At 58.4% G+C, this 22,660-nt stretch overlaps 1 protein-coding gene across 1 annotated transcript; it reads left to right on the forward strand.

Moving 5' to 3' along the window:
• Nucleotides 1-854: 854 nt before the first annotated feature.
• On the forward strand, nt 855-22,036 carry GNAI2 (G protein subunit alpha i2). The gene is made up of 9 exons (XM_047774789.1): nt 855-1,249; nt 16,319-16,361; nt 16,618-16,759; nt 16,930-17,090; nt 18,992-19,120; nt 19,462-19,591; nt 19,674-19,827; nt 20,189-20,403; nt 21,016-22,036. The coding sequence occupies exons 1-8, from the start codon at nt 1,132-1,134 to the stop codon at nt 20,377-20,379; spliced, it is 1,068 nt and encodes a 355-aa protein (XP_047630745.1). The 5' UTR covers nt 855-1,131; the 3' UTR covers nt 20,380-20,403; nt 21,016-22,036.
• Nucleotides 22,037-22,660: the final 624 nt, after the last annotated feature.

The following is a 22,660-nucleotide window of genomic DNA, read 5'->3' on the forward strand; positions in this document are numbered from 1 at the left end:
CTCCTCTTTGGGTCATGCTTGCTGGGTCCCAGGTTGGAGTCCCAGGATGGCTACCTGCAGGAGGATACCTCCCAGAAAATCAGAAAAGGATGGATGTCTTGGATGATTAGAGAAGTTATCCCAGTTGAATGAGATAGTCTGGGCAAAGGTGGCATTAGACCTTTTTCTCTTTCTTCTTTTTCTTTTTCTGTCTTTTTAGGGCCGCACCTGGTGCATATGCAGGTTCCCAGGCTAGGGGTTGAATTGGAGCTGCAGCTGCCCGCCTACGCCACAGCCACAGCAATGCCGGATCCGAGCCGCGTCTGCAACCAACACCACAGCTCATAGCAACGCCGGATCCTTAACACACTGAGCGAGGCTAGGGATCGAACCTGCGTCCTCGTGGGTACAAATCAGATTCCTTTCCGCTGAGCCACGACAGGAACTCCTCTCTGTCTCTGTCTCTCTTTTTTTAACTGCAGCTTTGAGAGAGAAGGGGCCAAACCCACTTTAAGACGAAGAAAAGCGGCAGTCCAGAGAGCCTCCGGGGCACTGTAGATCCCAAAACAAGTTTATTGGGTTCATTAACTTTAACAAATGACGAAGACACGCCTCCTCTACTCATCTCGCTCGACTCTCAGAAGCTTGGAGGGCTGGTTCCTGCTTGGCCCGCGAGGTGCACAGGATCCTCATCCTCAGGCTACGAGATCCGCCCGCCCCCGCCGTCGGGCAGCGGAGCTCCAGGCGCTCCGCACCCAATCGGAGCCCGGCCCCGCCTGCGATCAAAGCTTCTGTGCTAGGCTCTAACCCTACAGCTATCCCTTGGCGTGGCTCCGCCTTCAGCCCGCACCGAGTTTGGGCTGCGCCTAACTTCTCCCTCGAGCCAATCACTGACCCCGGGTCTCCTGTGGCCCCGCCTCCGGGCCCGCCCCGGCCCAGTCCTCGGCCAGACTAGCTCGGGCCCCACCCCCGGCCCGCCCTGCCGTCGGTGCGCGGCGGCCTGGAAGGCACCGCCTGCAGACGCTCGGAACTGCGGACCCGAGAGCTACCCGTAGAGGGCCGGCGGCGGCGGGAGCCGAGTGGGTCGGGCGGGGCCGAGCCGGGCCGGGGCCGTGTGGTGGCCGGGCAGCGGCCGGGCCGGCGGACGGCGGGATGGGCTGCACCGTGAGCGCCGAGGACAAGGCGGCGGCCGAGCGCTCCAAAATGATCGACAAGAACCTGCGGGAAGACGGCGAGAAGGCGGCGCGGGAGGTGAAGTTGCTGCTTTTGGGTGAGGCCGCGTCCTGCGCTGGGACCCCTGATTCCCTACCCAAATTCCCTACTTTGACCTGCGGACTAGTGTTTCGAACTCCCACACTCGGCCTGGACTTAACCCCTTAGACCCGCCTGGCAAGGACATACAAATAATGGATCAAAACTCAGGATTGGCCTAGACCTCTCAGATCCAGAGCCCAGACTCTAGATCAGACTCAACTCATCCCAAACCCCGGGCCCCCAAACCCAGACACTGGTGCCTCAACATCCGCTGCCCAGAATTCTGTCTGACCATCCACCCTTACTGACCAACCTCATAGACCTTCAGAGCCTCTGCCTTGTCTTTTCATCCTTACCTAGACTTTACCCAAACCCCCAGAATCCCACTCAGACCCCATCCTCAGGCACCACCTGTTCCCTCACTAGCTCCTCTTCTTTCTATTGGGCATGAGTATCTCCAGGGCCCCTCCCAGGCCCCCACTCACTCCCTCCTTTCCCCTCTGTGCCTCATCTTCATTCTAGACCCTATATCCTCCACCTGTGCACCTTGACCCCAAGAGACCTCTCAAGTGGGATTTTGGTTTGGACCTATCAAATGAGATGATTACTTAATAAGCTCTCCCTCCAGCTGGAACCCCCAAACCTTTAGAGACCCCCCCTGCTCCCTGCATCTGCCTCTGCCTCACTGACTCCCTCTCTGCATGCATCTCACCTCAGATCCTCTGCTCCCCAGCTCTTAAGTCCTCTCTCACACTCTGGCCTTTTCTAGATTCCCCCACTCTTCCTGCACCAGGTAGGCTGAGCTGGGAAGACAGGCCCCAGACACCTAGGGGGCTGGACTGAGGCTCCACTTGGTCACATCCGGGAGGGGACCAGGCCTCAAGCTTCCCAGAGAGTTCTGCGTGCTGTCTATCTGCTTCCTAGTTTCTAAGCCCTGTCTGGGCCGGTGGGTGGTGGGAGGGGGTGTCTGGGAGTAGGAAGGAGTGTGGAGGAGTTCGGGTTGCGTGGCCTCCAAGGCCAGGGAAGATGGTGGCTGCTTGAGGGGTGGGGGGAAGTGGAAGTGGTGAGACAGCCGACATATTGTTGCCCCCGGCGGGCAGGCCAAGGAGATCTGCTGACGGGTGTGGGCCTCCCACACCCCTTCTGGGCCCAACGGCCTGGGACATGGCCTCTGGGAGTAGGTGGGCTTGTCGGATCTTGCCCTGCAAGGGAGGGAGTGGTGGACCAGCTGGTTGAATAGTTGGGGGCCCTCTAGGGTGGGCATCTGAAGTGGACTTGTGCAAAGACTGTGGGTCTGGTAGTGGTCCCCGTCCAGCCTCCCACTGCGAGCAGGTGTGCCCAGTGGCAGCCTGATTTAGAGGGATTTCAGGGGGGAGGGGGGAGGGAGACCCTCCTGGCATCATTGGAGGCTGGACTGTATATGTGGGGGGTGTGGCCCCTGATCCCCAGAGCTGTCTTGGGGTCCCCAGGCTGTGAAAAGTGGGGCTTTTCACGCCGGGCGTATGGCTGAGAGACAGGATGTCTTCCATCCTGGGCCCATCTGTTGACTGTCCCTGGGGGCCCGGCCTCAGGGGCACAGCCCCGGAGATTTCAAAATGGCATCCGCTCCGCCGCCGCCGCCGCCGCCGCTGCGGGGAGGAAGAGAAGGGGCGGGAAGGGGCGGCGGCCCAGCCTCCTGGGCTGTTTTGCGTTGGGCGCTTGCCTCTTCCTGTCTCTGCTGCGAGTGCGGCAGCGGCAGTGAGTGGCAGTGAGTGGGTGTCACCGCGGTGGAATGCCCATCTCTGTTGCCCTTTGGGCCTGGGGACGGTGCTTCCGGTACTGCTGCCTCCCAGTGCCCGGCCGGGGGGCCTCTAGCCAGCCCCTTCCAGGCCGATGGCAGTTATGGTGGCTCCTGAGGAGACCTGAAATTGGGCCATGGAGCTGGGGCACACAGAGCCTCTGGCCTGTTCCGCGTCTTGACCCTATCCCACCAGTCTTGCTCCTTGAACCCCAGCTCCTGTTTTGGGCCTGGAGACCCCTCCCATACCAGGCTGGCAGCAACCAGGGGTGCTCAGTATTTTCTAGGCTGGGGAGTCCATCTCAGCATCCTGGCCCTCTGGCCTTCTCTTCCTTTGTGAAATGGGCTTCCTGGGTTTGGGCCAGAGGAGTGCTGTGCCCAGGATGGGGAAAACAGGGCCCTCGTGGAGTGGGGGTTGGGGGCTAAGATCCTGCAGAGGATGCACGGTAAGGGGCTGGGCCACCAAACTTTGCCTGAAATTGAGGACCTGATCTGCCACGGCTGCGTGGGGAAGGGTCCTGGCTGGCCATCCCTTTCCCATCCAGGCACAGGGAGGTGATGCAGTTGAGCCCAGCTGAGGCAGCTTCAGAGTGCTGGGCTCCTGTCCCACATAGCGGGAAAGACTCTGTCCAGGCAACGGGACTCAGGCTGGGCAATTGCCAGCCTTCCCTCCCAGCCAGAACCACGCCTGCTGCCCCACCCGCATACTGGCTCCTTCCTGTCCTGGGTAGCCCTGCCAGCGAGCCGGCACAGTCACTGTCACCAGGGCAGAGGCAGATGTGGAGCACAGTGGCAAAAGAGTTTTTCCTGACAACTTGGTAGGGGGAGCAGAGTTGCTGATATCAGTCCTACTTCAGAGATGCCCTCTCTCCCTCACCACCCAGTTCAGCTTGACTGATCACCTATCCCCGGGTATCCCCAACTATCCCCAGTGCCCTTGGGCTGGGCACTTAGGGGAAAGTTAGCCCATGTGTGTTTAGGGGGAGTCTCTGATTTGGGATGGGCCTGTGTGGGCAGCTTATAGAGAAAGGAGAGACAGTGTCCATCTTGGCTCCGGAAGTCTTCAGGATATAAATACAGCAGTTCTCTCTTGCCCCTGGGACTTTGTATCTGTTCCCTTTACTGGATGTCCTTTTCCCGTTTTACTCCTACTTGATTGTTCTTTAAGACTCTGCTCAGGGATCACCTCCCAGGATCCTTCCTTGACAACTCCCCCTTTCCCAGGCTGGGGAACACCTCCTCTGTGACACCCCCCCCTCCTATGCCCTACCCCCATCAGACCATGGTATTTGCCCTCATTACAGCTGGTCATAGCTGCGGTCCCCTGAAGCAGGGCAGGGCTGTGTCCTGTTCATTTGCCAAGCCTTCTGAGCCAAGCATGGAGCCTGGTACCTACTGGGTGCTCCTTGTCTGTTTGTTGAATGCAAGAAGTGCTGCTTGTGTGAACTTGGTTTTGGGGATGGGTAGATGGAGGAGTATGATGGCAGTCACCCATATCATGGGCAGGTGACAAGAGCTCGGTGTAGAGCCAATGACCAGGATTGAGGGGGAGGCTGAGGGAAAAGTTCTTCAGGCTGTTTCCTTTTGGTCTCATCACAGCCAGCCCCTGTCCCACTCCATGCAGACCTCTTGCTGATGAAGAATCTGCAGCCTGTCACAGGGCACAGCACTCTGGAGGGACTCCAGCTGTTCAGATGGAAGAGTGGCTTTGCGTTCTTCCTTTCAGCGCAGGCTGCTCGGGGACTGTTGCAGACCTGCTCTCTCTGCTGCTCCAGTAAAGTCTTTCTCTCTCTTAGGGCTGGAGTTGCCCCCCTGCCATGGGGATCAGACCTGAGTAATGCTGCAGGCATTCTTGACCTGGCTAGGGCAAAGACTGCACACACAGGGGCGCAATTAGGTTTATCCAAAGAAAAGGAAGGGAGTTTTGTGACCTTTGTCCGGTCTGTGTGTCTCACAAGGAGCTGGGCACACTGTAGGTACCTGCTGAGTGTGATGGAAAGAATGAAACTGTGGAGCACATCTGTGAACAGGGATCAGTAATTCTGGGGCTGTTGGCCTGGGGCTTGGTGTAGCTCGAGTTGGTGGCAAGGGCTCGCCTAGGATCCTGGCCACCTGCATAATGAGTAGAGTCTAATGATGCCTGTGAATGGAGGGTGCTTCCTGGAGAAAGGTGTCCTCTGAGTAACCCTGAAAAATTAGTCACATTTGCCAGGATCAGGCATTGGGCTTGGGGGTGGGAGGCAGAGGAACCAACTCACCAAGGGCACTGAGGTAAGAAGTCCTGGCCTAAGTTCCCAAGCCTTTGAGTGGATGATGTTTCCTGGCCTGGGGGAGGAAGGCTCAACCTCCTTAGACCAGTTCTTAGGGTTACACAGACCTGAGTTCAAATCCCAGCTCCACCTAGTATACTGACTGAGAAACCCAGCAACAGGTGAGATCTCGGTAGATGACCTGCTCTCCAGCTATAACCTGGGACCAGGTGCCTGCCTGCAGCCCAGGTGTTGTGGGGAAAGCACACCAAAGCCTGGAGGTATGAAAACAGGTGAGAGACCTTCTGCTGTCTCCTGCAGAGCTGAGAGTTTGGTGGGGGTGGTGTCCCCAGCCTGGAGGCTGCCTGGCCACAGTATGGGGGCCCTGGGAACCCCCTCCGTGGCCCTTGGCAGCTGGTCACAGCAAGTGGGAGACTTGTAGACATTTGGTGCCATCTGGAGTGACACGTTGTCTTGGGGACCTTTGGCCCAGCTTCTGGGGGCTGAGCCACCTTCCTGGGGGGTCTGGGGTTGAGGGTGTGGCGGGGCCCTGGCTACCAGGTGGGCTGGTACCCAGGCTGACCTCCAGCCTCCCTTTTCTCCTCAAAGCTTTCCCACTCCCACCCTCCTGCCATCCGCCATCCTGCCTGGAGCTCATTAGCACTTGAATGGGAGGCGGGGCAGCTTGGGCCTCTTGAGTCTCTTCTTCCCACCCCTCCCCCAGGCCAGGCTAGGCTTTGTCTTCCAGAGCCAGTGGTGCAGCCCTGGGGCTCCCAAGCCAGGGAGGGAGTAGGGGGTCTAAGCCATTTCTGACCCCCTCTGGCTGGGTCCTGCCTTGTCCCACTGGGCTCCGCTCCCGCCCATGACTCCAGTGTTGGTGCAGCCAGTAAAAGTCGTACCTCTAGGATAGGAGTGAGAGTGGGTCCTTCAAGGGATAGCCCTGAGCTGGGAGACTGGGCAAATCAAGGTGGTTTTACAAAGGAAGTGACACAGGAGCTCAGCTGAGGGCATCCCATTGAGGGGTAGGAGTGAGAACCCCAGACAGAGGGCAGAGCAGGTGGTGAGGACAGAGGGAATGCCTGCCGCTGTGGCTGGAGGTGGAAGTCAAGCCAGCTGGGGAGCTTAGGCTTGCCAGGCCCTGAGGCAGTTGAGCCACCCACTGTGCTTGAGTTGAAGCCTAGGCTGCCAGATGGGGCTTGGCATGGTCCAGGACCCCTTCGGGCCTGAACAGCCATTCAGGGTTGGCCCTGGGCTGGCCTGCGGGGCCACCCGGTAGCATCACTGGTATACTAGGCTTGCAAACTGTTGCCTAGTAAGTGACAGCAGGTAGTGCTGGGCATGGGGCCTGATGGGTTCCCAGTGAGGTCCTAGGCTCCAGCACCGCAGGGGCTGGTGCATGGGGCAGGTTGGGTCACAGGCCGCACACTGGTCCTGTACACTCTGCCCTTGGTCTCAGTCCCTGGTTGTCTCTCTCGGTCTTGGTCTCTCTCTCTAAAAGGCATCCCTTTTGGCAGAAACAGGATGGAGGAAATGTCCGCATAAGCTCTTAGCCTCTGAGTGATCAAAACTTGTCCCACCACATCCCCAGCAGAGGGCGAGACAATCTGAGTTTGAGTGCTGCCTCCCTGGCAGGATGGGGCAGATGGGGGCAGGGCCCAGGCCAGCTTTGGGCTCAACCTCCCAGTATCTCGGAGCAGGAGAGTCCTAACCTCCAAGTTCAGAGTGGGGAAGGTGTCAGCAGATTTTGGCCAGGCCTCAGCTGATGGGACCTGCCTAAGAAAGCCCTGGGGAGGGCAAGGACTAGGCCCTTTGATGGTGGCTCTAGTACCTGATACTTGCAGGCGGTCCCTCCCTCAGCCACAGGTGCAGGGTGGGGCCCCCTCTGCCCAGCCCCACCCCTCCTCTCCAGCCCGCCAGCCTGGAGCTCTTGTTCTTACTAAACCCCAACCCACTCCACCCTCACCCCAATGCTGCTTCTTGGGGCTACAATCATCTTGGTTTGGGAGGAGTAACCTCCCCGGAATAACCACACATTCTCTTGGCTGGGCCAGGCCTTCAGTCCTGGGCTTCTGTGTACACTTCCAAGGCTTGGCAGTAAGTGCCGGGCCAGTTTGAGCCAAAGCCCGAAGGTGGGATCATATAAGGCTTGTGAGAAGGTGTCCTTGTAGCTTGGAGGATTCCAGAGTGCCAGGGTGCTACAGCAGCACTTACTGTGCTCCGGGCTGGAGGAGGGGCAGTGAGGTCTGCATGGCAGGGCTGGGCCTCTCGGGGAAGTGGTGTCCACACCGGAGGAAAAGGAGGAAGCAGCTGGAGGAGGAGGAGCTCAAAAGAGGAAGAGGCCAGAGGGCTGCTCACACTCTGCACTGGGGTGGGGGGGGTGTGAGCCAGGTCATCTGGGGGGATTAGAAGGTGAGCCCCACCTGTGCAGGCGCATCTGCATATCTCCCTGGGCCACCCTACTGGTAGTCACTGGGTTGGAGTTAGTCCGCACAGCTCTGACCCTTGTCTTGCCCCAGCAATCACTGGATCCAGGATCTCAGAGAAGGTGGCCCCTCTGAAGAGGATTCCAGGCCCCTCCTCTGACCACAGGAAGTGGTGGCTGGGAGAGGGACGCCGACTGGGGGTGGCTAGCAGGAAAACAGAGGGCTGCTCCTATGTTCCCAAGCGGCCATTGCCCTCCAAAGCCGGAAGGCCGGCTGCAGGCCCAGATGAATGCCCGGAAATGGAGCAGCAGCCCTGGGATTAGCTCACTCTGGGTTTCCCCTGTCTATGGGTAGACCGAGGGGCCCTTGATCCAGCCTAAGGGTTCCCCCTGTTACTACCCACTGGGCCTGGGGGTGCTTTCACTGGGCCTCAGTTTCCCCTCTCGTGACAACAGCAGCTGCCTCTCGTTAAGCCTTGACTGTTGCATAGGGCTGTGAGGCTGGGACTGACATTTTATCCATTTCGTTCATGTAGAAACTGAGGGTCAGGGACATTACGTGACTCACCCAGTAAGCAGAGATACCAAAACATGACCCAGGTGGTGACTCTGAGCGCCTGCCCCCAACTCCTGTAGCCCCTCAGAAATCTCTGCCCAAGTGGCAAGAATTGGTCAGTCAGGTTGACAGACAGATGCTGTGGGTCCTGGTCCATGTCCCCTCACAGTAATACTTAGGTCATAGTCAGGCAACTTAGTGCTTCGCTTTGTCCCTAACATGCTTGTGCTCAGGAGACCAGGGCTGAGGAAGGCTCAGAGACTGTCATGGTCCAGCATGGGGGCCCCTGAGCCTGGTCTCAAGACCACGAGTTGTCCAGATGGGGAGAAGGGAGGAATGTCCTGCAGGGAGCCCCCACTAAGAAAGAGCAAAGGCTGTGGTGCGCCCGTGTAAGGTACAAGGTGGTGAATTGATGTGTCCATGCTGTGAGTTGGCCACAGCATGAGAGGTGTGGGGAGACTGGCCCTCATGCTTCTTGGCCTCCAAAACCCAAGTTTTCCTGCCTTGTCCTCCCCACAGAGGTTCCCAGAACTCTGCTCTAAGTTGTCAGGCCAAGAGCTGAGGAGCCTGAGAGGCTTAGGAGAGCTACAGCAGAAGCAGTAGATGCATCAGGGTCTTAGTGGGCTCTGAGGTCACTCACAAAGCTGAGAACATGCATCCTCATGGCCAGTCAAGACTTCAGGTCCCAGAGGGCCCACTCCCCACTTTCCTCACCATGTGACCTCAGGCTGTCCTTTCCTATCTCTGTGCCCATCCCTGGGACCTATGATGTCATGTTTCTCAGCATGGCCCATGGCTTGTGGGCACATAGACAAACCTTGGGCTTGGACCCTGGAGCAGTTTGGGGTGGGTGTGAAGGCCCAAGGGAGGCTCCTCTTGGCAGGCATTGGGCTTGGTACCCTCCCTTGAGGGGTACTTTTCGTAGATTGGGCCATGAGGCCCAGGCATGGGCATCTCACCCAGGGTCTGCCACCATGAATGAGGAGAGGTAGGAGTTCCCATGTGGGTCAGTAGGTTAAGTATCCGGTATTATTGTCACTGCAGAGGCCCAGATTGCTACTGTGGCACAGGTTTGATCCTTGGCCCAGGAACTTCCACATCCCCTGGATGCATCCTCCAAAAAGGAATTCCCGTTGTGGCTCAGTGAGTTAAGGATCCGACTAATATCCATAAGGATGTGGGTTTGTTCCCTGGCCTCACTCAGTGGGTTAAAAATACAGTGTTGCTGTGAGTTGTGGCATAGCTTGCAGATGCAGCTCGGATCTAACATTGCTGTGACTGTGGTGTAGGCCAGCTCCGGATTCAACCCCCAATCCGGGAACTTACAAATGCCGCAGTTGTGGCCCTAAAAAGAAAAGAAAAAAAAAAAAAAAGAAGTAGGAGTTCCCAGTGTCGCTCAGGGGTAATGACCCTGACTAGTATCCATGAGGATGTGGGTTCAATCCCTGGCTTCACTCTATGGGTTAAGGATCTAGTGTTGCTGTGAGCTGCAGTGTAGGTCGCAGATGGTGTAGGTCACAGACGTGGCTCAATCCCACATTGCTGTGGCTGTGGTATAGGCCAGCAGCTGCAGCTCTGCTTTGACCCCTAGCCTGTAACTTCCATATGCTGCAAGTGCGGCCCTAAAAAGGAAAAAAAAAAGAGAGAGGTAGAAGTTATTTAGATTCTTTACAGCCGCACTTGTGGCACATGGAAGTTCATGGGCCAGGGATCGAACCCTCACCTCCACAGAGCTTATACTGGATCTTCAACCTACTGCGCCATGGCAGCAACTCCCAAAATCTTTGGGTTTTTGGGGTTTTTTTGTCTTTTTTTTTTTTAGGGCTGCACCTGCAGCATATGGAGGTTCCCAGGCTAGGGGTCAAATCTGAGCTGTAGCCGCTGGCCTACACCAGAGCCACAGCAATGCGGGATCCAAGCCACGTCTGTGACCTACACCACAGCTCACGGCAACACCTGATCCTTAACCCACTGAGCAAGACCAGGGATCGAACCCACAACCTTATGGTTCCTAGTCGGATTTGTTTCCTCTGAGCCACAACGGGAACTCCCAGGAACTCCCAGATTATTTGAAAACAGCAAAGGCAGTCCTTAAATGAAGCATCAGGAAGAGAGGTATGCCAAATGGCCTGGCTCCTTGCATGACCTGGGCCCTGTGCAGCATCACTCCTGTGTCCCAAGGGGCCAACGATGAACAGGCCTCGGGGCCTCCTCTCCTCTGGAGTGTCCTTCCTTACCCAGTATCTCACTTTCCCTCTGTACAGTGGGCAGGGTCCCACTGAGGGTGACAGGGCCCTACCCTGGGGAGGCCTCTCCCTTGCACTGAGAACTCTGAGTTGGCAGTGGCCGGCCAGGCCCTGGTTGTTAGTGCCTTTGCTGGTCAGCATCATGAACTCCGGGAAGCCGCTGGAGGCTTCCCAAGTTGACACAGACTAGAGGGAAGGAGGTTCCGTGTTTCTTGGGGCACCTGGGGGAAGGCGAGACCACACATGTGGATGGGGATGTCGCAGGGTCAATCCAAGACCCACATCCCTGCCCTTCATAGTGCCACACCCAGGCTGAGCCTCCTTGGAGGGAGTGAGGGGGCCAAAGAGGGGCACCTGGAGGAAGGAAGAGACGCCAGGGGAGGGGCTTGGGGGGCCTTTGTCTGGCGGGCCCTCTCCCCCTTCCTCCCATTCCCATTGTTCCCTGGTGTGCCGCGTCTCAGTAGGCTCCTGGCTTCCCAGGCTCGGGAAGGGGCCACGGGCGAGGCACCTCCCCCAGCTGCCCGTTGCCGGGACTGCTTTTCAGAAACAAATGCTCCCCTGCGCCGCCCAGCCCCCACCTTCTCCACTGGGTCTCTGGCTGCCGGGCTCCCCCTGGTGGTGGCGGCTGGGACCCTAAGGCTGCAGGGGAGCGGAGGGAGCTACCGCGGCCCTGAACCACAGACTGGGCGGGAGAGAAGACGTGGCACCTTCCCGGGATAAGAGTGGGAGGTGGTGCCGGGGCTGTCTTTGGGATGGGCTTCCCAGGGCGGGATGGGCGCCCCCGCTTTCCCCCAATGCCCCACCGGGGTAGGCCAGTTGGGGGTGTGGTAGGGGGGTGGCAGTGGGGACAGGCCTGTGCTGTGGGTTTGAGCTGGGCTGCTGCCCAAGCCTACCCTGTGGTCCCAGCCACTGCTGCTTCTGAGAATCTCTGCCCTCAGGCCTGCCACGTCAGCTGGCTACTGTCCCTGGCCCCACATATTCCAGGGGAGCCCACCAGCACATGAGCCTCAGCCGGGCTGCCTCTCACCCAGCCTGCCCAGCCATCTGGGTGCGGAGAGTCAGTGAGCAGTGTCTGCGGTGAGGACGCAGGGCGGGCCGGAGTACCCTGCTGTGTAGGAGTGCTGGGTTGGGTTGTGTGAAAGGGAAGTGACGAACTTGGAGCAAAAAGCCTGCAAAGGAGTGAGTGGCTCTGACTCCTGTCCCAGGTTACACAAGTCCCGGCAGGGAACCGCCACTGCTGAGTCAGCTTCTTAGCCACTGGTCATTGCCCTTCACTGTACTTTGTCTGAAAGCCTCAGAAACTCGCCTTCAAAATGAGATGGCCACAGCAGGCCTCTCTGCAGGCTGTGGTCACAGCGACCTATGCAGTGTGGTCACTGTGGGTTGTAGGAAATGAGAGGTTTGGGAAAATCTGTCATCTTCCAGAGGGTAGAAAAATAGTGATAATAACTTTGATCTGAATGCTCGCCGTGTGCCAGGCACTCACCCGTCTCCTAGAAGGAGATGATGGTGGTGTCCTGTTTCACAGATGAGGTGCCAGAGGAAGGGCAGGAAGGGCCTGCGGCTCTTGGAGGTCTCAGGAAGGATGAGGGTGGGTCCAGGTCTGGACCTCCCTCTGGGAGAAGATCTGAAAGTGAGAGATGGGCCTGCTGGCCACTTGAAGCTTTGCAGCCTCTGCAGAAGGGAAACTGAGCCCAGAGAGGAAAGCAGCACATCAGGGCCTCACAGCAGGACAAAGCCAACTGGGAGATAGAGGGTCCAGAATAGACAGAGACAGCAGAGACCTGATGCCGGGACTTGGGATCAGCATCAAGCTTTTGGACCAGTGGCCCCGTCTCTGCTGCAGAGGCCCTGCTAGCCTTGTTCAGGCAGGTGGAGCTGTTTGTTCTCCCCTCCCCCATGTGTTCCCTCCTCTGTTGAGACCCAGCATTCACAGAGTGGAAGCAGATGTTCTAACACAGAGCAGCCGCTGTCACCCAGCACATCATAGCAATTACTGCCCGCCAACTGGGGGCCCAGCAGCTGCACCCCAGGGCAAGGGCTGCAGAGGTTGCTTCCTTGGTGGGACGAAATATGGCCCAGTGGGAAGTCTTAGGCCACCCCAGGGAGCCTCTGCGGGTCCTTCTGGTCTCCCTCAGCTGGAAAAGGAGTGCCTGGTGGGCCCCCTGTGGGTAGGAGACCTGCCATCTTCTAGTGACTGAGTTCCCCTACCAAGCACCTTTGCCACAACCCAGAACCAGCGAAAGCCCCCTCCTCTGAGGGCAAGGTGCAGGGCTGGCTGGGGAGAACTGCGTGCCCAGAATCAGTCAGGTACAAGCAGACTCTGAGCCATGTACCAGCCTATCTGATAGGGTAGCATCATCAGGCCCTGATGGAAAAGGAGCCCGCTGCCCCACAGCTCCTAGGGCACCTAGCTTGAGAGCTCTCCTGGAACCACGGTGTCCACCTGGATGTCATGCTGTGGTCCCACCCACCCCGCCCTCTGATCTGATCTGCCGCAGCTGCTCCTGGGCCAGGCCTGTGATTCTGTCCTGGTACTCCCCCCGGGCTTTCTGCTTGTCTGCCAGCACCACACCCTTTCCTGCCACTTATTTCTTCCCTCTTCAGTCACAGCTGCTAGAAGGACAAAGGGACTGCTCTGGGTCCAGGGCTGGGGGCCCCATGACCTTGGTTTGTCCACCTGTCAAATGGGAGTCTTTCTACGATAACCCCTGCTGGGGGACAGAGAATGTTCTCCTAACTCTTGGAAGGGAGACTGAGGCTCTAAGGGGACAGAAAAGGGGACCTTAGTGTCTACCAGGTCTGCCACTGCTAGGAAAATCAGATGCAAAGCAAGTTTGTGCTGTCCTCCCCATTTCTGCCCAGGGTCACGGAGTGGCCCCTACCACTTACCAAGAGACCAATCAAAGGGAGACTGGTGCCTCAGGTGGACAGTAGTGCCAAAGTCACCATCACCTGAGGTCCCTTGTACCCTGGAGGTGTCTACTCTGCCTGCTGTCTGCTCTGAATCTCATTTCGCCTGACTGGGGATGGCATGATGGATCTAACTCGTCACTTTACATCCTTGGCCTCCACTCTTGCACTGGGCCCCCCGATCCTGTCTGAGACGTGGGGTTCCTGGGTCGTCCCTTCAGAATGTGCTCTTTCCTGCCTCCTGCTCTGCAAGAGCAAGCACCAAGGTGGGGAAGAAGCCAGACGATCCCCTGGCCCTCGTGGTTCTCCAGTCCAGTGCTGTACTCACTGCCTCACGAATATTCTGGGCCCTGGGGGATGGGCCTCAGTGATTAGGCATCACTGTCAGGCCTTCCCAGGCCCTCTCCCTATGTCCTCACTCAGCAGGTGGGGCATGTTATGTGGGGGATCTTGGCTGCTCCTCTGCCCTGCACAGCACCATGGAGAGGGAGGGGTGCTGCCACCTGACTGCAGCCCACACTTAGGGGAATTCACTGGGGCTGGGGCGTCTAGTGCCAGGAGCTGAACTAAGAGGGGAATCACACCCCAGCCTTCCCAGAGCATGCTCCTTTGTGCCACCCCCTGTGCTCCTCTATCCTGAGAAGCAGGCCTGGGACAGGCAGAAGCCCAGTGATTTCAGGTAGCAGGTGCCATTTGTGAGGCAAGCCCAGGCCCCTCTCCTCCTGGGTTGTACACATCTGCCCACAGTGGCGAGGGCTCTAGTTTCTCCCAGTAAATGGGCATGTGGGCATGGAGGTAGGGCGGATGCAGGCAGGCAGGGGCCTCAGCAGGATCTGCTGCTGCCTGGCAGACACTGCAGAGACTTAGACCTGTGTCTGCCCTGGAAGGCAGGGAGTGGACCCAGTGGTGAGCGCCGTGTGGCATGTGGTGCAGTGCGAGGAGGTACCAGGGAGTGGGCCACCCGCAGAGGGGCAGAGAAGCCTCGCTCTCAGTTTCCTCCTTTGTGAGCTGGGGTGAGAGTAGAGCTCCCCGTCTCCTCAGGCTCGCTGCAGGATGACTTGGTGGACATGATAGGCACAGAATAGCATCTGACACGTAGAGGGCACTGCTTACTTGGTCGTGATCATCAATGCTGGTGTTAGTCTTGCTGTTCAGGGTCGTTTGTGTGTTAGCCCCTCTATCCTCCGTGGTTGTCTTGACCAACCTTGGGGAATAGGGGGGACAGAGTTCCACTTCCCCACTGACCCCGCCACCCACCCTGCTGAGCTGGGCAGAGTGACAGACCTGCCACAGTGATCTGGAGGTTTGGGACACATGTAGATGGGGCATGTGGTACAGGTGTGCCTGGCAAAGAGAACTGCGTGGGCCAAGGCCTGGAGTTGGCAAGAGGCAGTGCCTGGCAAGCGCAGGTGTGACTGGCAGTGATGGGGCAGAGCAGAGGGAACAGGCTGGGCAAAGGCTGGGAAGGAAAGCTGGGCCCAGCTGAGGTGTGCTCTACTTGGAACTTAGGACAGGGAGCAGCAAAGGGAAGAGCTGAGGCCCTGCCCCCACCTCCTCCACCCCCCTAACCAGGAGTTGGGTGGCCTTCTGGGTCTCACACTCCCTGCACAGACTCCCTGGGGAATGCAGGTTTCTGGGCTGCACCCCTCAGGATCTGGCTGTGTGTCTGGGATAAGGCCGGTGAGTCTCTGCTTTTTTTTTTTTTTTTTTTTAAATACCCACCTGAGGCATCATCCCATAGCATCTGTGCATATTTTGTTAAGGGCTGGGTAGGCCAGCCATCATTATCCTTCATGTCTTCCTGCCCTTCTGAATCCTGGCTACTGATCTTGGGCCAAGACTACTTTTATGAGCCTCAGTGTCCTCATCTATAAAATGGGGGAATCCATACCTATTTGTGGGGCTGCTGTGACAGTCACAAGAGAGCCCCTGGAGTTCCCATTGTGGCTGAGCAGGTTAAGAACCTGACTAGTATCCATGAGGATGCGGGTTTGATCCCTGACCTCGCTCAGTGAGTTAGGGATCTGGCGTTGCCACGAGCAGTGGTGTAGGTAGCAGTGGTGTAGTGGGTCGGATCCCATATTGCTGTGGCTGTGGCGTAGCTCAGCAGTTGTAGCTCCGATTTGGCCCCTAGCCTGGGAACTTACATATGCTGTGGCTGTGGCCCTAAAAAAGAAAAGGAAAAAAGAGAAAGAGTGCCAACAAATCCCTCAGCACTGGTCAAAGAGAAATACAGGGTGGGCTCCCCAGGCCGGGGAAGTGTCTTGAGTTAGTATAGGGGTGTGTGTGTGTGTGTGCGCATGCGTGTGTGTGTGTCTAACGCTGCATGTCTCTCAGGTCCTGGTCTCTCCGCCTGGAATAGACCTGGGCCCCGCGAGCAGGGGCCTGGGCCTTGGGCCATGTCTGGGAGGCAGGGGTGTGATGCCATGCCCAGATCCAGGCCCCTTGGCAGCTGCCCCAGGCCCCAGGGAGAAGAGGCCTGCTGCCATGCTGGAGCGCACAAGGCTCCTTTTTGCCAGCTGCGCCAGGGCTCCAGGTTGGGGAGCCCTGGCCACAGTGTGGCAAGCCTCCCTGTGTGAGAATGACAGGGTGACTCCCGAGGGGCTGGCCTCAAGTCTCTGGCCAAAGCCCCTGAATTTAACCAGGGCAGTGGGATCCATGGTAGGCAGTGGAGCTCGTGGGAAGCCAAGGCCTGCAGTGAGTCCACCATGGGGTCCAGGTGGCCTAGGTTTCCTTCACCCCTGTGGCCCTGCCAGCCGTACCCCTGTAGCTCTGCTGCCCACCAGGCCCAACTGCCCCCATCTCACTGTGCACTTGATGGGGAGGGTGAGTTCTGCCTCCGGGGCTGCATGGCTGGGCCGCTAGTTGCTTGCCTGTGTAGCCCCACTGGCCTGCGCTGACCGCCTATGCCCTTTGTTCCAGGTGCTGGGGAGTCAGGGAAGAGCACCATTGTCAAGCAGATGAAGTAAGTGCTGTGTGCAGGAGGCAGCCTCCAAACCTTGATTTCCCCTCTTCTTCCTCTGGGCCTGTCCTGCCCCCGAGTGTAGGCCCAGCCAGTGTGAGCCAGGCCCAGAACCTTTCCAGAGGCAGAATCCATCCTCAGGTCCCAGTGGTTCAGAGGCAGTTTCCTCCTTTCTGAAGTAGGTTCCCACAGGCCCCAGCAGCCCCAGGCGACCACGTGAGGTCCCTGTGCACCCTAACCCCTGACCCCTGGCTGCCAGGATCATCCACGAGGATGGCTACTCAGAGGAGGAATGCCGGCAGTACCGGGCAGTCGTCTACAGCAACACCATCCAGTCCATCATGGCCATTGTCAAAGCCATGGGCAATCTGCAGATTGACTTTGCCGACCCCTCCCGTGCGGTATGTGGACTCCCCCGTCCTGCCTGCCCCCATAAGGCTTCAGGGCAAGTCTTGGCCTGGGGAAGATGAGAACACCCCAGCCTGGGCCCCGTTCCAGAGGCCTCCCTGCCTCTGACAGATGGGGTGGGAGTGCACTCCTGCACTGGCTGACCCCTCACCGCTGTGCCCAGGACGACGCCAGGCAGCTGTTTGCGCTGTCATGCACGGCTGAGGAGCAGGGCGTGCTCCCCGAGGACCTGTCCGGCGTCATCCGGAGGCTCTGGGCTGACCACGGTGTGCAGGCCTGCTTTGGCCGCTCGCGGGAGTACCAGCTCAACGACTCTGCCGCCTAGTGAGTGCTCCGAGGGGCTGGGCTGTGGGCACCTAGACCATAACCTGGACCTGAGGGCCTGGGCGCCCTCAGACAGATATGGCCAGTCTTTTCATGAAGCTGCTGTCAGCCAAGGCCTTGGTGGTGTGGGGCTTGACCTGCTGCAGGATGCTGGTCACCCCACAGGGAATAGGGCAGATAGGCTGGCCCCTGTGGGGAGACATCCACAGGTTCTGGATGGTGTCACCCTGATGGGCTGCTGACCCCATACTCTCACATCCCCTCTCCTACCTCTGCATAGGTCAGTCTCTATATCTGAATACCTTTCCCACTCCCACTACCCATCAATCCTGAGCCCACATCACTCACAGAGACAGCCTCCCCCCCCCCTTGCAGTGAATGCACTGGGGAGTGTATGCCCCCCTCAGGAGCTGTGGGGTCACAGCCCTTCACCACGGGGGGCCTCCCAGAGGTCACAGACTCAGTGCCAGCAGAGCTTTTGGGTCCTGGAGGCGGGGAAGCATGGGTCCTATCAAAACCACTGCCATCACAGTGCCCAGGATACTCGAGGAGGCCAGGTCACCTTCTGGCCACTTCCCACTGTTCCACAGCCCCGTCCTTCCTTCTCCAGATGTTAAGTACCCATTGTGTGCCCAGCACTATTCTGGGTGTGGGGATTCATCAGGGAGCCTGGGCTGTGCCCTCCTGGGCAGGTTTATGCCGTGACAAGATCACCTGGGGTGGGAGCAGATTGGAACATTCCAGGGAATGGGCACACTCCAGCCCCTCTTCACAGCCATCCTCCAAGGCAATGGGTCCCTGGGGTGAGCCCACCTGTTGGGGACAAGGGAGAAACTGGTGTAGAACCCAATGGGCCTCTGGGCTGGAGGCTCTCAGTAGGGGCCAGGTCACAGCATATGCGTCATGGTCCCCCATAGCCCTTCCTGTTTTTCTGTTCTGTCCCTGTGTCTCTGAGTTCATTTCCCTCTGGCCTAGCTGCTGGTGGGAGTCAAGAGCTGGCTTAGGGAGTTCCTGTTCGTGGCTCAGCAGTTAACGAACCCAACTAGCATCCATGAGGATGCAGGTTCGATCCCTGGCCTCGCTCAGTGGGTTGGGGATCCGATGTTACCATGAGCTGTGGTGTAGGCTTGGATCCCATGTTGCTGTGGCTCTGGTGTAGGCCGGTGGCTACAGTTCCGATTTGACCCCTAGCCTGGGAACATCCATACGCCACGGGTGCAGCCCTAAAAAGACAAAAAGACCAAAGAAAAAAGAGAGAGCTGGCCCAGCAGTCCTGCCCCAAGAGTGAGACATAAGTACTGGGCAGTGGCTGAGAGGCCTGGACCCAACTCCCAGGACACAGCAAGGATACTGAGGCAGGCGCAGAGCCGGTCTCAGGGCTTGGCTGGGGCATCACTGATACGAATTAGAGAGCTGGTAATGAGGAGCCCCTGGGACCCCAGCCAAGCAAGTGTCAATGCCCTCCCCCTGAGGAGCCCAAATTTTACTGGGCGCTGGGCAAAGAGCCCACTGGGCCTGGCAGGCCCCAACCTGTCCAGCCCCGAGTCAAGGGACATGCCAGGCTGCTCTGCAGTGAGTGCCGTAATTGTGCCCATTAGCATCCTGAATCCCTCACCTAAGGACTAATTTGCCTCCTCCTGCCTCCCTCGCCTGCAGCTCCACCACCCTGGATCCTGTCTGAGGCAGGCCGGGCTGAGGCCTGGGGGCTGGGCCTTGGCTGGCCAGGTCCAGAGCTGCCCCTCCTCCCAGGCCTGGTCCACAGGCAGGAGGCAGGGACGCTAGCGCAGGCTTCCTCATCTGAGCAGTGAATGCAGCACAGATAAGGGCTCTGCCTGAGAAATAAGGGGATGGGAGGGAAAGGGGCCAGTTGGCCCCCGGTGACATTCTGACCCCCACCCCAGCTACCTGAATGACCTGGAGCGCATCGCACAGAGTGACTACATCCCCACGCAGCAGGATGTGCTGCGGACCCGAGTGAAGACCACAGGCATCGTGGAGACGCACTTCACCTTCAAAGACCTACACTTCAAGTGAGTGGGCATGTAGGCAGGAGCTGCCAGCCTTGGGGGTGCCAGGGCCTGCTGGTGGCTGTGTTGGGAGAGAGGGCTGATCCAGGATCCCCAGCCCCAGTCCGAGGTTTCTCAAGGCTGTGTGGTTGCCAGCAGCTCACAGCCTCTGCTGCCCTAGCCCCATGTGGCCGCAGCCAGCTCTGCTAACCAGCCCGACCCCACTGGGCCAGTGTGGATGACTCTGTGGAGGCAGCCGCCCTACTCTGAGTAGGCCTCTGTCCTCAGTCAACCAACCTGTGAAAGGTGGCAGAGAGACCTTCTCCCAGAACCCCCTTCTCTGAGCTAGGGCACTGGGTCCGCAGGATGTTTGATGTGGGCGGTCAGCGGTCTGAGCGGAAGAAGTGGATCCACTGCTTTGAGGGCGTCACAGCCATCATCTTCTGCGTAGCTTTGAGCGCCTATGATCTGGTGCTAGCCGAGGACGAGGAGATGGTGAGAGGCCCAGAGGCCACTGAGCCGGGTGGGGGCAGGGCTGGGGCTGGGGCTGGTGCTGACATCACCGTCCTGCCCCCAGAACCGCATGCACGAGAGCATGAAGCTGTTTGACAGCATCTGCAACAACAAGTGGTTCACGGACACGTCCATCATCCTCTTCCTCAACAAGAAGGATCTGTTCGAGGAGAAGATCACACACAGCCCCCTGACCATCTGCTTCCCTGAGTATACAGGTGTGGGGTCTGGGCCTCTGGGGAGGAGCTGGTGGTGACCAGGTGACCCCCAGGCGCCCCCCGCTGGACAGAAGGGTAACAGTGGGACATTCAAGCAGGAGCTGGTGCCTCACAAGCACATATACTTATACCTGCACGTCCCAGGACCCTTCTTAACACACTCAAGGAGGCACTCCGTACATGTCACTGGGCATCCTCCTTCACACAGTCAGGTGCCCCTCTGCACACTCAGAAGTGTGTTTGCTCTCACAGCCGGCACAATGTGCTCATCGTTTCACCTGCACAGAACCTTGCTGTACCTGAGGGCAGGGCCTGCCTGCCCCCAACACCGCACACGTCCTCACCACTTTGTCTCCTGCAGGGGCCAACAAGTACGACGAGGCAGCCAGCTACATCCAGAGCAAGTTTGAGGACCTGAACAAGCGCAAAGACACCAAGGAGATCTACACACACTTCACATGCGCCACAGACACCAAGAACGTGCAGTTCGTGTTCGACGCCGTCACTGATGTCATCATCAAGAACAACCTGAAGGACTGCGGCCTCTTCTGAGGGGCAGCGGGGCCTGGCAGGATGGTGAGCCAGAGGGGGCTGGGCAGGGAGGAACGGAGTAGGGCCAGTGAACCCAGAGAAGGGACCGGGTTAGGGCTGGGGAGGGTCCAGGTGGGCGTGGTGGACCTGGGGAGCCAGTAGGAGACCGGGGGGAGGGGAATTGGGGGGGCAGAGGGTGCTGAGTCAGGAGGGCGACCGAGTGCCAGGCACTGAGGAGGTGGCACGGGTAGGCCCAGGCGGTCCCAGTCCTCCCTGGAGAAAACTCACTTGCTCACCCATCAGGCCACTGGCCTAGCCGGAAGGAAAGGATGTAGATGACAGAGGGGGCCCAGCCACCTGCCACTCAGCATGACCAGCTCAGTACTCCTCCCTGCCCTCTTTCCCTTGGACCTATCTGAGGGTCCTGGGCTGAGTCTGGCCCCAGCAGCCCTGGGGAAGGCGGGAGGACTCTGCCAGTGCTGCAGACTCCCCTCCTCCACGTAACCCAGCAACACACACTGGATCTTGGGCAGCCACTGTGTCTCTGGTAACAAGTGGGTGGGGAAAAAAGGAGCAGGGTCATTGTCTAGGGAGTCTGGAGGAGAGCTACACAGTGGCTCCCTCCCAACCCATGTCCTGACTGTCCCCCACCTCCAGGGCCACCGCCGACTCTGCTCCCCCAGCCCGAGGAAGATGGGGGCAAGAGGACCGTGCTCCCCACCTGTCCCCCTGGCCGCTTTTCCCCTTCTTTCCTCTCTCTGTTCTTGGCTTCCACCCTGCCCTGTCCCCTCCCTCAGCTCCAGAGACTTGGGGGAGGAGTTGCCACAGGCCTCCCTGCTGGAAGCCCGCTCTTGTCCCTGGTGCAGGGAACGGCCGAGGTACCCCCTCCTGGCATCTGTTCTAGTTTTGACCATTGTCCTCTTCTGCGATGAGGGAGGGGAGCACATGCTGAGTCTCCCAAGGCCTGTATTTGGAGGGGCACCCACTTCTCCAGCCTAGGACCCCTGGCTTCGCCTAACACCAGCCCCTGACCCAGCCCAAGTCCAGATGTTTACAGGGAGCCTCCTGCCTGCTCCTCAAACCATCCCCCGCCCAACAAGCCACTCGGAGGCCCCAAAGGAAAAAGCACAAGAAGCGTGAGATGTCACCATTCCCGGAGACCACAGTCCACCTGCTTATCTCGTAGCTTTTTAAAAAAATTAAGTCAAGAGGGAGAAAAGAAAAAAAAAAAAAAAGAAAACTGCAAACCTAGAAAACTTTTTAGAGGAAAACTATTTAAAACTGTCAGATCCTGACCAGCGCCCACCCAGCCCCCTTCCTGTGATTCTGTGCCTTGAGTGTGTCTGCGTGTTTACACCCATCCCTCTGCTGGTTGCCCCCCTGTGTGGGCAGTGCCCTTGCCCTGCCCTCCACAGAATTGGGTTCCAAGGGCTGTTCCAGACAACTGCCAACGTCACTGAGGGCCCCGCTCCAGCGGCCCTGGGCCCTGGCTCCATTAACCTAAATGTAGCTCCTTAGCGCTAACCTAGGAACCGCCGCTGCCTGCTGAGGGGCCCTGCCCCTCATGCCCTCGCCCCAGGCCCGGGTCCTTCAGCGTTGAACACTTCCTTGCTTTTTTCACATGTTTTATGGAATTGTTCACCTGGTTTGAAATAATAAAATGTAGAAAGAAAAAATACCATGAACTGCTCACCATTCTTCTCTCCCAGGAACAGAGACCCAGGCTAAGACATGCGGAGGCAATAGTGGTCTGCACCTGGATGCTTGCTTGCGGCAGGGCCCCGGGTCATATTCAGCCCCAGTACTCATCGCTTCAGTTTTCCCACTTGGATTAGTCATCTTACTTGTTGGGACCTCCGTCCCAGCACCTGTGCAGTTTTGGATCTGGTGCAGCCTTCAAGCTTTGCTGGGAACAGTGGGGCAGATGTCTTAAGCTGCTCACCTAAGGGGATTCTTCCACATTGGAAGCAGGAGTGTCCAGTGAGTCTAGTACAGAAGGATATGTAACTTCTGGCCTCCCAAGTCCAGGGCTTAGAGACAGTGTGTGCTGTTGATTCTGCACAGCCCCACTAGGCTGCAGCCCCTTGAACACACTCCCCTGTCCCTCTCTGTGACACTGCCCAGAGCCTTGCCCAGATTTGAGGCCCCTTGGGTTTGACTAAACAAAGTTGAGGACAGCAGGGCCCTTGAGGCATGTTCAGAAAGGTCTCTGTCCCAGAGGTCCCCCCTCCAAACCTGAGGGGAATCGAACAGGCAGGTGGCAATACTTCCTGTGACGGTAGCTACCGGCGGGGAAGGGGAG

This window comes from Phacochoerus africanus, chromosome 1 (assembly GCF_016906955.1).
Source record: "Phacochoerus africanus isolate WHEZ1 chromosome 1, ROS_Pafr_v1, whole genome shotgun sequence".
Taxonomy (NCBI): domain Eukaryota; kingdom Metazoa; phylum Chordata; class Mammalia; order Artiodactyla; family Suidae; genus Phacochoerus; species Phacochoerus africanus.

Excerpts from the sequence above, each read along its gene's own strand:
- GNAI2 (XM_047774789.1), top strand. The coding sequence starts at position 1,132 with ATGGGCTGCACCGTGAGCGCCGAGGACAAGGCGGCGGCCGAGCGCTCC. Across the intron at positions 16,760-16,929 it reads TTGCCGACCCCTCCCGTGCG|GACGACGCCAGGCAGCTGTT; the intron begins GTATGTGGACTC and ends CGCTGTGCCCAG. Across the intron at positions 19,828-20,188 it reads CTGCTTCCCTGAGTATACAG|GGGCCAACAAGTACGACGAG; the intron begins GTGTGGGGTCTG and ends TGTCTCCTGCAG.